Raw genomic sequence first — 12,837 nt, 5'->3', positions numbered from 1 at the left:
GGGGGGGTGGCACTTCCAATACTTCCAATTTCTGACATGTACCACCTAACAGTTTTTTATTCCTCTACAAAAAATAGTCACCAACCAAACAACAAAACCAGAACAAGTAAGGTATAGCTTAATGACAACACATGTGAAAAAGACCAAGGGCTTTAGTTAATTTCAGCTTAAAAACCCGTGTGGTCGGAGAGGTTGCCCTGATGCCCAGATGTGGGCAGTTCAGAATGGCCAGTGAACTGTCCTGTCTCCATGCAGACACCTGCGACCTACGTTCTAAACCTGAGGTTGTAGAGTTGGCATCACAGCCGGGCATGTACGGAGATGTTGCACCTTGAGCTATGCTCAAATGATTCAAGACTCTTGACAAGGTCCTTCTAGGGGAGAAGGGACTGGAAGAAAGGGCAGGGTGTCCAGCTCAATCTTAGAACTGATGAAAGCCACAGGGCCAAGGGATGCAATGAAAGGTGCTGGGGGAGGGACACAGTTAAAGAAGGTGATGGATAAGTCCCCTTCTCTCCAAACCTGTGACTCTGAGGCTGAGGGGAGGCAGGGCTGGGGTCACCTACATGGAGGGAGCCTGAAGACCACACTCTGAGCAGAATCCCCCACTTGGAGGGACACCAACAGCTTCTCCCGGAGGTGCCCGGGCCCCAGCTCTCACTTACGTTCGCCTGGAAACTGAGGTCAGTGTCTCGGTCAGCTTCCTCCCCACTCAGAGGCTGTCACAGCTGAGTTGTGTTCCCCCCACCCCCACATTCATATGTTGAAGTCCTAACCCCAGGACCTCAGGAGGTGACTGTAGTTGGAGATGGGTCTTTAAAGTGGTGATTCAGGTAAAATGACGTCACTGGGGAGGGCCCTCATCCAATCTGACTGATGTCCTTATAAGAAGAGATTAGGACACACAGAGAGATGACCATGTGCAGACACAGGGTGTAGATGGCCACCTACAAGCCAAGAGGAGAGATCTCAGAGGGCGCCAACCCTGCCGACACCTTGATCTCAGACTTTCAGCCTCCAGAACTGGGAGAGGATGGATTTTTGTTGTCTAAACAGCCTTGTCTGTGGCACTTTGTCAGGGAAGCCCCAAGACACTAATACAGAGGCTTTCTACAAGCTACGGGGGAGAAAGATATGCTTGGGCAGGGATCATATCCCAGCTCCTGGGGACCCCGGCCCCAGAGGTGAAGGAATGGATGGAAGACGCCCCACCCCCACACACTGGGACCGGCAGACCTGGGCCAGGGCAGGGGGAAATCCTCAACCCGCTTAGCTCTTCTTGGAACTGGTGTCCTTTTTGTTTTGAAACCTCTTCCAGGGAAGAGGAACTATTATAGAAGCACCACCAGACTAGCCAGGTGGCGAGTAAGCCATGTCCACACCCCTGGCATTTGTCAGATGACCACGAGCAGGCTCCTGTCCCCAGAATAGCAGTGCTCTGGGCTTCCCTTGGGATCTTCCAAAACCTCTCCCATCAGAGTCAGGGTGGGGGGCACCTGCAGTGACAGGGAGGTGCTTCCACTTCACACACAAATGGGAACACCCTCCCCGCATTGCACAGAAGGTCAGCCAGCAAGGGGCTCAAGGTCTTCTCAACAGTTTGCCCCCACTGTTGGGTTCCTACACTTTTCCCTCTCCCCAAACCCTCACCCTTACTACAGATCCTGGGAGCGGGAGAAGGTTGGGAGGGGTGGGGGTTAGCTGGGAAGGAAACAAAGGGGTCTCCTCCCCACTTCTGTGGACCAGACAGCAGCACTCGGTCTATGTGACCTGTGGCCTGGGGAAAGCTTTGAATGTTAACATAACTCAAAGAAATGCTTTGAGAGCAAAATGATCAGGCAACAATGTACCAATTTAGAAAGCTCTGGGGAGCAGGATGGAGCTGGGGCCCAGAGGCGTGGTGAGAGGAATCACAAGGCCCACTGCTGCCTGGAGGTCTCTTTCCAAAACAATGGACGCTTATTAAGTGTGGGCTGTGGGGTAGGGTGTTCAGGGAGTCTGCCACTGGCCAGGCTACTGTGAGGGCACACTGCTGCTCAGGCGCAGAAGCGGGCAGGGGTGTCCAAAGGAACTTTTAAACACACCCCCTGGCTCCACCTTCTGCAGCCCTGGTTCTGGTGGGCACCGAGGGGCCATCCTGCAGTGCTCAGAGATGCTTCCTGCCCACCTGGCTCCCAGCCTGACCTTGCCCCTAACCCTGACCCTAACCCTCTGCTCTCACAGCCCCTGCATGGAGCTTTCCATAGACACAAGCACAGTGCAGAGAGTTACTACACACGGGTTGATGCCTGACGAGTGGTGGCCCGGAGGTGTGCAAGTAGGGGGACGGTTCACGGATCTTGCGGGGAGCTGCTTTTGAAAGGCAGGTCAGTTGCCTTTTGCAGGGGCACAGGGGCAGCTTCAGGCCAACTCGGCTTATCTTATGGGAAGGGAACTGACCCCACCCACAGCAGCTCTAGGCCTGAGCTTCTAGCACTTTCTTAGGTGAGTACCGTAACCACAGACGCATATCCACATGATTATAAAACATAGGGCGCCTGTATCATGCTGCCTCAACAGCTAAGATCCAGTAGGAAAGGACTTCTTAATACAGGACTTCCCTGGAACACTGAACATTCTCATACGAGCTTTAAAGGCAACCACCACCGGGAAACTCACTTCAGACCCAATGGATGCTACACCTTTGGGCAAAAGTTTGAGGAGTAACAGGACATTTATCTCAACAAGATATTTATTAATTACAAAAGGAAAAACAGTAACCGCCATGGAGAACTGGCAGATAACACCTCAGCCAAGCGAGCAAAGTGAACATCACCAGTAATGGCGCAAATCAAAGTCTCTGGGGAGGAAGCAAAGTGAAGAACATGCTTCCGTGAGATTCCTGCCAACGGTGCGGAATCTGGATCCACTCATGAGGAAGCAAGCGCCGGACACCCCAGCAGAGGGACATGCTACAAAGTAACAGCCTGTGCTCTCGGAAAAAGTCAACAGGCATGAGACACCAAGAAAGATGGAGGAACTGTTCCGGGCTGAAGGAGAATAAAGAGACTGAAGACTAAGTCAACACACAAGCCAAGATTTTCCTTGGCTGTGGGGACATTATTACAAGACTGACAAATCTCAAAGAAGTCCATCATCAGATAACAGCACTGTTCCCTGTCCATCTTCTGCCTCTGGAAGGTCTATGTGGCTCCTTAAGAGGCTGTCCTTGTCTTTTGGAAATACAGTAATACTTTCGTTTGCAAGCATAACTCGTTCCGGAAACAAACTACTCGTATTACAAAACATCGCTCGTTTACGTTCAAATGTATTAGAAATGTTTGCCCATCTCGCAAACCACGTTACTTGCCATCCAGGGTTTTACTGTACACGTAAAGGATTCAGGGGCATAAGGTCGGCAACCTACTCTTACATGGCTCTGGAAAAAATAACTGGAGGGGATAAAGGTAACATGGCAAAATGTTAATAATGGGGAAAATGTGGAACGTTAGCAATATGGTTGAATTATATCTCAATGTTCAAAATTATTGTCAAGGCCAAGAAACAAGATGGAAGCATAAAAAGAATAATGACCTTGGAGTTCTAACCCTGAGCCTCCCATAGTGCGGCCCAGGGCAGGTCTCATCAGCTATGACTGGGGGGTAATCAAACTGCCACTCCCTTACTGGTGACAGTAAGCTAAGGAATGGGACAGCACTTTGCAAGAGCTCAGGAACCAGAGGCAGCTCATGATCAAATACAATTTCCCTGAGGACCAAGTCTAAGCTGCCCTTCTCCAATGAGAAAAAAACCAAGTCTTTCTGCAAAGGGAACCAACCAGGTCAAGTATTAGGATGGGGCCAAGCAGACGCTTTCTGGGAGCCTGTGTGGGCAGGGTTCCCTCCAGCATCCTGCTGTAGATGGCTGCATTCCGTTTTATAGAAGGCTTTCGTCACTTAACATTGTATCAGACCATTTAAAAAAAAAAAGAAATACAGAGTTCACAGCCAATATTTAATGGCTGCATAACATTTCCGGTGGGGCTGTCATTTATAACTTGCTGTTTCCCTATTTTGTGGACACTGAGGTTCCTTTCAACCTCTCACCGTGATAAGAGTGCCTCACAAACGCCTTTGCACATACAGCTTTGCATGTATTTTGGATTATGTCCTCAGACTAGGTCCCTATAAATAGGATTATTAGATCAAGGGGGATGAACCAAATACTTTCCACATGGATTAGTTCAATTTACACTGCCAATAATGATGTAGGAAAACACCAGTTTTGCCGGCATTCATCACGTTTGTATTCTGCCGTCATACTGCTTTCTTAATTTAATGAGAAAATGGTACCTCAATGTTATAACTTGTATTGTTTTGAGTATTAATGGGGCTAAACGTTTTCCCATATATATTTACCAACTGCTTTTACTCTTTTGTCCAGTTGGGGTCTTTGTCCACATATCAGGATATTTGTTGGATAAAAAAAAAAATCAATTCACAGAAACTCTTTAGAGAATAGAGATATCAACCTTTTGTGTTGTCATATTTTAAAATACTTTCCCACATGGGCCACTTACAGGTACGCCCTCTTTAGGAAAATAAAAATAAAAAGTAAAATACTTTCCAAGACTGGAAGGTTTGAAGAAGTGGACTGATTTTCAGTTGTGTGAAATAGTTAATAAATGGATGAGCGGCTACTAAGCTATGTCTGAAGATGAGACATCTCACACCAACAGGTGCTTCAGCAACAAGAAACTGATTCTCCAAAGAAAGATGGTGAAGTCCTTTAGTGAGGTCATTAGCTATACGGTCTGGGAGGATTTAGGTCAATAAATGGACCTGTTAGACAGGTTTTACCAATTCTCTTAGTCTAGCAACGTGTGAGTGCTAACTTCTGAAAGAGAATAGATTGTCAAAGCCCCTTTCCAGCTTGGACACAGGTATTTGCCTTTCTTTTTTTTTCTTTTAAGAAGCAGGTGGATCACATTCAACAGACAAGATGAACAATTCACATCTTTTTTATGGCCAGACGGGACGCACAGGCTTTCTTAGGAGGCCTTTCCTAGACGTCACAGAACCCGCTCTAGAAGTGAACAGAAAGAACTGCCAACTCAGGTCTCTTAGAAAAGTTGTCTGTTCTATAGGAGCTGCACCAGGTTTATCTTTATCACTTAAAAAATATATTGTATTCAATATTTTTAAAGACAGGGAGGGCAGAGAAGAGATTCTTGCAAAGAAAGTCTTGGGATCCTTCTCAAGTACACGTGAACTCTGGTGTACGGGTTGCCCACACCCAGCCAGCCTGCCCAGGACTGGGTCTCTGAAATAGACACAGGTCAGGTGGGATGCTGCAAGGGGAGGAAAGGTAGCTCCACTTTCTGCGGGTCTCTGCACCGCCCCGGGGCACTATTTGAATGGCTTGCTGCAAATCTGACTTGAACAGCTGAGAAGCAGGCCATTTAGTTTCCCAGGACCAGATGGCCTCCATCCAGCAGCTCTATGAAGAGGTCAAGTGACTCTTGCAGGCGTATGACACCCAGGTGACCTGTCTCTACCAAAGTGCTGACTGTCCTCAGTCTTTGGAAAGTATTCAAGCCTTCAACAGAGAGGACCTATAATTAGGGCAGTATTTGGTGCTCTCATGTGGGGAGGGAGAAGAAGAAACATGCCCTGTAAGATTCCTGCCTCGGGTCAATACAGGACAGCACCAGATGTTTGACTCTTGAAACTACATCAGGAAGGGGCCCACCCTCTTCCATAGGTGAGGGTTACTGGTTTCCATGCTTCAGCGCCCGGGCAGGGCAAGGCTTTGTGGGCTTTCCTGTTCTCAGAGACTCCAGGCAGGTGGTTCTATTCCAGACCAGCCTCTGCCACTGACCTCCAGAGTTGCTCAACTCTGGAAAGTCAAGATAATCTAGAACAGAGACAACAAGAGACAGGGGCCCCGAGGTCTAGAGGTGAGCAATGAGAAAATGAAGACAGTCCTGTAAATTTTACAGCTGAAGCACTGCATTTGGCAGAGGGCTGGATGGGTGGGCACTGGAAGTGGCTGCATGCACCTACTGTGGCGTGGGGTGCGGGTAGTGATGTGGGATTGGGAGCTGTCCGGCTCTCTAGCCGGGGACAGTCACCTAACTCATCTCCCAGCCTGGAGACCAGGCACTTCTCCCAATGTGCAGCAAAGATGGCCCGAACACAGTGAAGCAGGGGGCAAAGGGCCCAGAATGTCCTCACCAGCTCTCCAGGTGCCTCCAAGTTCCTAGGGCTGGGCTCTAAGGGTGAGCTTTGGCCCCCCACCCTCGGAGGGGCTGAGCTAAGGGGACCACCTCATCCAGGCTCAGGCTGGGGAGAGCACAAAGGGGAGCCCTCTGCGGTGATGCTCACGGCAGGACCAACTCTTGGGCAAATTTGAAATCGTCCCGCTGGGGCATGAGCAGACACTGCCCGCTGGGCACCCAGCCAGGGGCCGGACCAAGAAGTGGGCGCCAAACGGGCGCGAGGGCCACAGGAGCAGTAAACAGGGCCCAGTCGGGGTGGGGTGGGGGGTCCAGGGGCTCGAGGAAAAGCAGCCACCCACCTGACGACGTGGAAGGCCCAGAGCAGGTGGCCGGCCCGGGGTCCGCGCACGGCGCGGACGATGCTGAGGTACAGGTAGAGAGCGATGGCCACAGTCCAGAAGAAGGAACTGGTATTGGCGAAGGTTGAGAGCGCGCCCTGCAGCACGCAGTCCCACGAGGGGCCCGCAAAGTCCTGCAGAACCCCGTAGAAGTAGGAGGCGGCCGAGAGAAGGTCGGCCAGCGACAGGAAGAGCAGCAGGCGCCGCGCTCGGCTGCGCAGGTCGGGCCACAGGGCGTGCGTGGCCACCAACAGGCCCGACCCGATCGCAGAGAGCACGCACGACAGCAGCACCACCGCGCGTTCCGACGGCTCCAGCTCGGTGGGCGGCGCGGGCGGCGGCATGGCCGGGCGGGAAGGGGGCCGGGGCTGGAGTGCACGGGCGCCGCAAGGACAGAGGCCGGGCCGCCAGTGCGGCCGCCACCGCCAACTGGGCTCCGAGCGCCGGAGGCTCGCGTCCCGGACCGTCCCGGACCGTCCCAGACACTGAGCCTCAGCCCCGCGGCGCCCGGCCCCTGCTCCTGGGCCCGGCTCCATGCCCCGCCCACCCCTCACACCACGCCCAGGCGCCCTCCACGCTGCACTGCCCTGGCCCCCGCGTCCTGTCTGCGGCTCTGGGCCCCGCCCACACGCCCCGCCCCTTGAGCCTCACGCCCCGCCCACGCGCCCCGCGAACGACCTCACACCACGCCCCTGCGCCCTCCGCGCGTTAGCTAATCCCCGTGGCCCCGACGTCAAGTTCGCTGCTTTGGGCTCCGCCGTTGCGCCCCGCCCCTGAGCCCCATGCCTCATCCATGAGCCCCGCCTATGCGCCCCGTAAAAGACCTCACACCACTCTCCTGCGCCTGCCTTGTACGCCCCACCTCCGTGGCCCCCATGCCCTTTCCGCATCAGGCTTCCGGACGCTGAGCCTCTCACTCTCCAAGGACTACCCCTTCTCTTGCCAGGTGGTTAGGACCTCTGGTCCTGGGGAGCGAAAGACTTGCATTTTTAGGGCTAATGTTACCTTCCTTCCTTTCATCCAGCTTGTGCGCGTGTGTGTTGGGTGGGGGTGGAGGCATTCCTTCCACTGGTAACAAAAACAACCCTGCATTTGTGATCGTCATTCCTTTAGCAGTGGTACAGAAACGTTCACAGGGCCGTGGTGGTTACTTCAGAAAGGGAGGGTGTTTACAATTCTTACAATGAGCACACTACTTTTTTGAATTAAGCTTATTAGGTGCAATTTTTAAAAAAGAATTCAAATTTTTTTTTTTGGTAATTTCATATTTTTAAAATTGAGATGTAATTTATGTACCATAAAACTGATCTTTTTATGTGTACAATTCAGTGGTTTTTAGTATATTCCAAGTTTGTGTAACCATCATCGTTATCTAATTACACAACATTTTCATAACTCCAAAAAGAAACCCAGTTAGTTCACTGCCCATTACCCTCCCCCCCAGCTTTTGGCAACCTAATCTACCTTCCGTGTCTCTGGATTTGCCTATTCTGGACAATTCACATACTGGAATCAGACAATAAGTAGGTGATCTTTTGTGACTGACCTCTTTTCACTTATGTGTTCAAGGTTCAACTACATTGTAACATGTATCAGTATTTCATTTCTTTTTATGGCCAAATAATATTCCATTGTATGGCTAGACCACATTTTGTTTATCCATTCATCAGTTGATGGACATTTGGGTTGCTCCCACTTTTTGGCTATTATGAATAATGCTGCTATGAACATTCAGGTATATGTTTTTGTGTGGACATATGGTTTCAATTCACTTGGGTATATTCCTAGGAGTGGAATTGCCGGGTCATATGATGACTCTATGTTCAACGTTGTGTGGAATTGCCAGGCTGTTTTCCAAAGTGGCTGCACCTTTTTATATTACTACAGCAATGTATGAGGGTTCCAATTTCTCCACCTTCTCCTAACACTTGATTATCTATCTTTTTTATTCTAGCCATCCTAGTGGATATGAAGTGGTGTCTCATTGTGGTTTTGATTTGCATTTCCCTAATAATGATATGGGACATCTTTTCATGTGCTTATTGGCCATTTGCATATCCTCTTTGGAGAACTGTACATTGAATTCACTTCCCTACATTTTTTTGTTTTTAGAATTTTATGGATTTATTAACACAAATACGATGTGCTCACAAGTGTCTATATTCATTTTTTTGGCTGCACAGCCTGGCACTGGGGCTGGTGACAGATGGCCAGCTGGGCTGCTCTTTGCACAATGGGTTTGCAGTTCTTTGAGGAGACATTGAGACAATCTCAGCACAGTAAGATTTGTTGCACATCAGCAGCCCTTCAAGTTCCTTGACACTGTGGACCAGGAATTCTCAAAATCCACTTGGCAGCATGTGCTCTGTTTTCTTGTTACTACCATCACCGATGTTGGGCATTACGATCTGGCCCTTGAATCTTTTGTGCACCCTATGGTCAGTGCCTCTGGGTTTCCGCCAGTTACACTTAATTTTGATATATTGGTCTGACTGGTGCCAGATGAACTTCTTGGTCCTCTTTTTGACAATCTTGGGCTTCACGAGGGGTACGATGCCAAGTAGGAATGGCTGCCACCTCTCTTGCCTATTTTTTAGTTGAGTCTATCTTTTTGTAATTGAGTTGTAAGAGTTCTTTATATATTCTGGATACTAGAATCTTATCAGATATATAATTCACAATTTTTTTCTCCCATTCTGGTGGGTTGTCTTTTCAGTTTCTTGATAGTATACTTTGAAGCACAAAAGTTTTCATTTTGGGGCCAGTTGAGTGGCTCAGTTGGTTAAGAGCATGAGCTCTGAGCAACAGGGCCACTGGTTCAATTCCCACATGGGCCAGTGAGCTGTGCCCCAGCTGAGCTGTCGCTGAGCTGCCAACGGGCGGCTGGATGGCGACTGGACTTGGAGCTGAGCTAGCTGCGCCCTCCACAACTAAGATTGAAAGACAACAACTTGGCTGTTCCCCTTCCCCAATTCCCCAATAAAGCCTTTAAAAAAATAGTTTTTATTTTGATGATGTCCAAATTATCTCCTTTTTTCTTTTCATTGCCGTGATTTGGTGTCATATCTAAGAAACCATTGCCTAATCCAAGCTCATGAAGATTTACACCTATGTTTTCTTTCTTACCAGTACCACACTGTTTTGATTACAGTAGCATTGTAGTAAGTTTTGTAATAGGGAAGTCTGAGTCCTCCAACTTTGTTATTCTTTTTCAGTGTTGTTTTGGCTGTTGGGGGCCTCTTGCAATTCTGTATCAATTTAAGGATTAGCTTTTCCATTTCTGCAAAAAAAAGTCTGTTGGGATTGTGTTACATTTGTAGGTAAATTGGGGGGCGGGGGGAATGCTATCTTAGTAATATTAAATCTTCTTATTCATGTACATGGGATCTTTCCATTTATATAGGTCATCTTTAATTTCTTTTAATGATGTTTTTAATGTGCATTAGAGTCATAAAAGGCAAAGCTTATCATAGGCATAGATTACCTTTTTTAAAATCTAACTTTTAAAATCATTATATTATGAAATATGTATTATTATGAAAAGTGACTAAAATATAAATGTACAGTTTAACAAATAATTATAAAGCAAATACCCATCCAGAGCTAGAAATATAACATTACCAGAACATTAGAAGCCTCTCCCCAAAACTCTTTCTGCCTCCTTAGTCATTCTCTTGCTTTTTTAAACCATTCACGTATGCATCCCTAAAGAAAATAGTACAGTTTGCCTGTCATTGCACTTCATATAAATGGAATCATACTGTATGTTCTCTTTTGTATCTTCTGGGTTTTTTTGTTTTTTTTTCTCAACGTTATTTTCGTGAGATTCATCCATCTTCTTGCATGAAATTGCAGTTCATTTTCATTGCTGCATAGTATTCCATTATATAAATAATACATTTATCTGTTCTACTGTTTTTGGACATTTGGATTGTTTCCAGGTTTGGGCTATTACAAGCAATGCTGGAATGAACATATATTGTTTCTTAATCAGGAAAATAGTTACTACGAGCCAGTCTCAGCGCTTTGAGCAAGCATATTCATGGGCGGACTTTGCCCTGCAGGGAACTGAGGAGCAGCTGCTTTCCTTTTCAGTCACCTCAGTAGCCTCTGACCTCCTCCTGAGCAGACCCCAGGCCATGAGCAGACCCCAGCTGAGATTGCTGTCAGTGAAGCTTCTCAGCTTTTCACTGGCGTGAATGGTTTCAAGCTTGGATTGTGCAACCAGTTGTGGGCCAGTCGTGCAACCAGGCACATGGCTGGGCAAGAGGCTGGAACAGACTTCCTCCCCCCAGATCATAGTCATTGACTCCTTAGGGTATTTGGGGGAGAAACAGGCACAGGAGAGGTCTTCCGGCAAGCTGCTCTGTGGGCAGATCAAGCCTGACTTTATTCCCTGTTTTATTGAGATGAAAGCATGTTGTCCACTCCCCCAGGGGAGTGGCTGGCTATTTTACAGGCAAGTTTGATCGGGAGGTTGCTTGGTTTTGTTTTATTTTTTTGCACTGGAATATAACATTCAAAGAACTTGCATACTTCCCACTGCTAGGGGGGAAAAATGGGAAAGACATGCAATAGTATAGCTTCAAATCACTTAGATCTAAGCTTGAAGCTAACTTTCCACAGCCCTAGCTCACTGATGTTGCCTGGATGGGTCCCATCAGCATTAAACAGGAGGTAAGAATCATGACTCCTAAGCTGCCAGGTGATCTTAAGCCACACAGTATGACCTCCATCAAAAGGATCCAGTGACTTTGGACTCTCAGCCTGTCAGCAGAGTTTCTGGGCTCGGTTCGCCTATCCCAAGGGCTGCTAGCCCTCCAGGGAGGCCTGTCCGAGAACAACAGACCCAGAGAAACCCCAGGCTTCGAGCTGCTTCCAACGGTGCCCACCCCATATGGAATGCAATGTCCTATTAACCACATCTTTTATTTCTGGTCTCTTGGTCCCCTCTCTCCCTCCTTCTCTTTGGGGAATTTGTAAGAAACTCAGATGGAGTCTCCTTTTGACCCTGAGTTGTTTCTCTAGTGTCTGTGCCAAGCCAGCTGGCAGTCGTCTATTACTCCATGTCCAACGTCCAAAGAGGCCATGTCCAAGGTCCTGACACACTGTTACAGCCCCTGTTGCGCCCCAGTTATCTGGCTGCAGATCTAGGGCCCAGACCCAGAGAGGTCCCATTACCATGGCCCTAGGAGCAGATCGGCTTTGGTTTGCTGTTTCCTCCTTCCCCCAAACCCAGAAACTGGCACAAGATTCTCCTCCTCTGACAATTGCAAAAGGAGTGACAATTTGGAGTCTCTAAATTGAAGATGCCCTAACCAATTTCCTGAGCTCAACTCCAATCTGAGTAACAAGCCACGTATGTGATTTTTTTCTCCCCAGTATTTGACGTTTATTGCATCTTTAAAAATATCACAAATAAGTCTGAGAGTCACTCAACATCTTGGTGTTTCTGTAGCTGGACAACTTAGGTCTTATTCATCAGCCTGCTGAACTGTTCCTTGTTCAGAAACATAGATACCATCCAAAAATTTTCTGATGTCCTTGTTTCTGACTGTTGTGGCTTGTTCTATCAAAGCAGCTGAATTTGATACAAGTTCAGTGTCATTTCCTTCAAGAATTAACTCATCTTTCTGGGCCTGAGATACTGAACAAGCAACACCTGACCTCATCCAAACCCTGTGGATGTATTTTTCACCCCAAAAATTTCAGATTTCAACAAGAGAACCGTTCTCCTGAATGACGACATTGAGGGGGAAGTGAGCACACAGACCTCATCTTGTAACGGAAGCCCAGGGTGACGCCCTTGATCACGTTCTGTCCATGACTACAGAGAGTGTGAACAGGAGCCAGTTCCTTTCTATTTCCCCACCATCTGTCAGCCTGAGCCTCTTCTTTTTCTTTCTAAGGAGGCTGAGTTCTACACTGATGTGATTGAAGTCCCTCTGCAGGGTGCCTCTGGGGCCCTTCCCAATAACCTTCAGAGTGACGTCCACGTTTTCTGGAATGTCCACAGTCTGATTGCTGAGAAAGGTCTTCATCCTCGCAGTAGATTCAGCAAAAGACGTATGTGAGTCTTAAAACGAGAACAAAACAGGGACTTTCCTCATGTGGTTGGTAGAAGTGTGGGCTGGCCACCTTTCTCATTTCCCTGTTTGAAGGTGAATGTGGCTCCTCTAGCCTCTTCCTACCCAGGTACTGTGACAAACAATGGCCGTGGGGGATCCCAGCCTGTGGGGG

General features: G+C 48.3%; 1 protein-coding gene across 1 annotated transcript in view; it reads right to left on the bottom strand.

The window, feature by feature from the left end:
- The window catches only part of GPR157 (G protein-coupled receptor 157), a 17,571-nt gene extending 10,434 nt beyond the window's left edge, over positions 1-7,137 (bottom strand). Inside the window, exon 1 of the mRNA XM_019639710.1 lies at positions 6,559-7,137. Coding sequence (XP_019495255.1) covers positions 6,559-7,133 — 575 coding nt within the window. The 5' untranslated portion in view covers positions 7,134-7,137. The remainder of the gene's footprint in view (positions 1-6,558) is intronic.
- Positions 7,138-12,837: the final 5,700 nt, after the last annotated feature.

The sequence above is a fragment of the Hipposideros armiger genome, unplaced genomic scaffold, assembly GCF_001890085.2.
Source record: "Hipposideros armiger isolate ML-2016 unplaced genomic scaffold, ASM189008v1 scaffold_46, whole genome shotgun sequence".
NCBI classification, from domain to species: domain Eukaryota; kingdom Metazoa; phylum Chordata; class Mammalia; order Chiroptera; family Hipposideridae; genus Hipposideros; species Hipposideros armiger.
The sequence above is the reverse complement of the archived record's forward strand: the minus strand, read 5'-3'. Positions and strand labels throughout refer to the sequence as shown.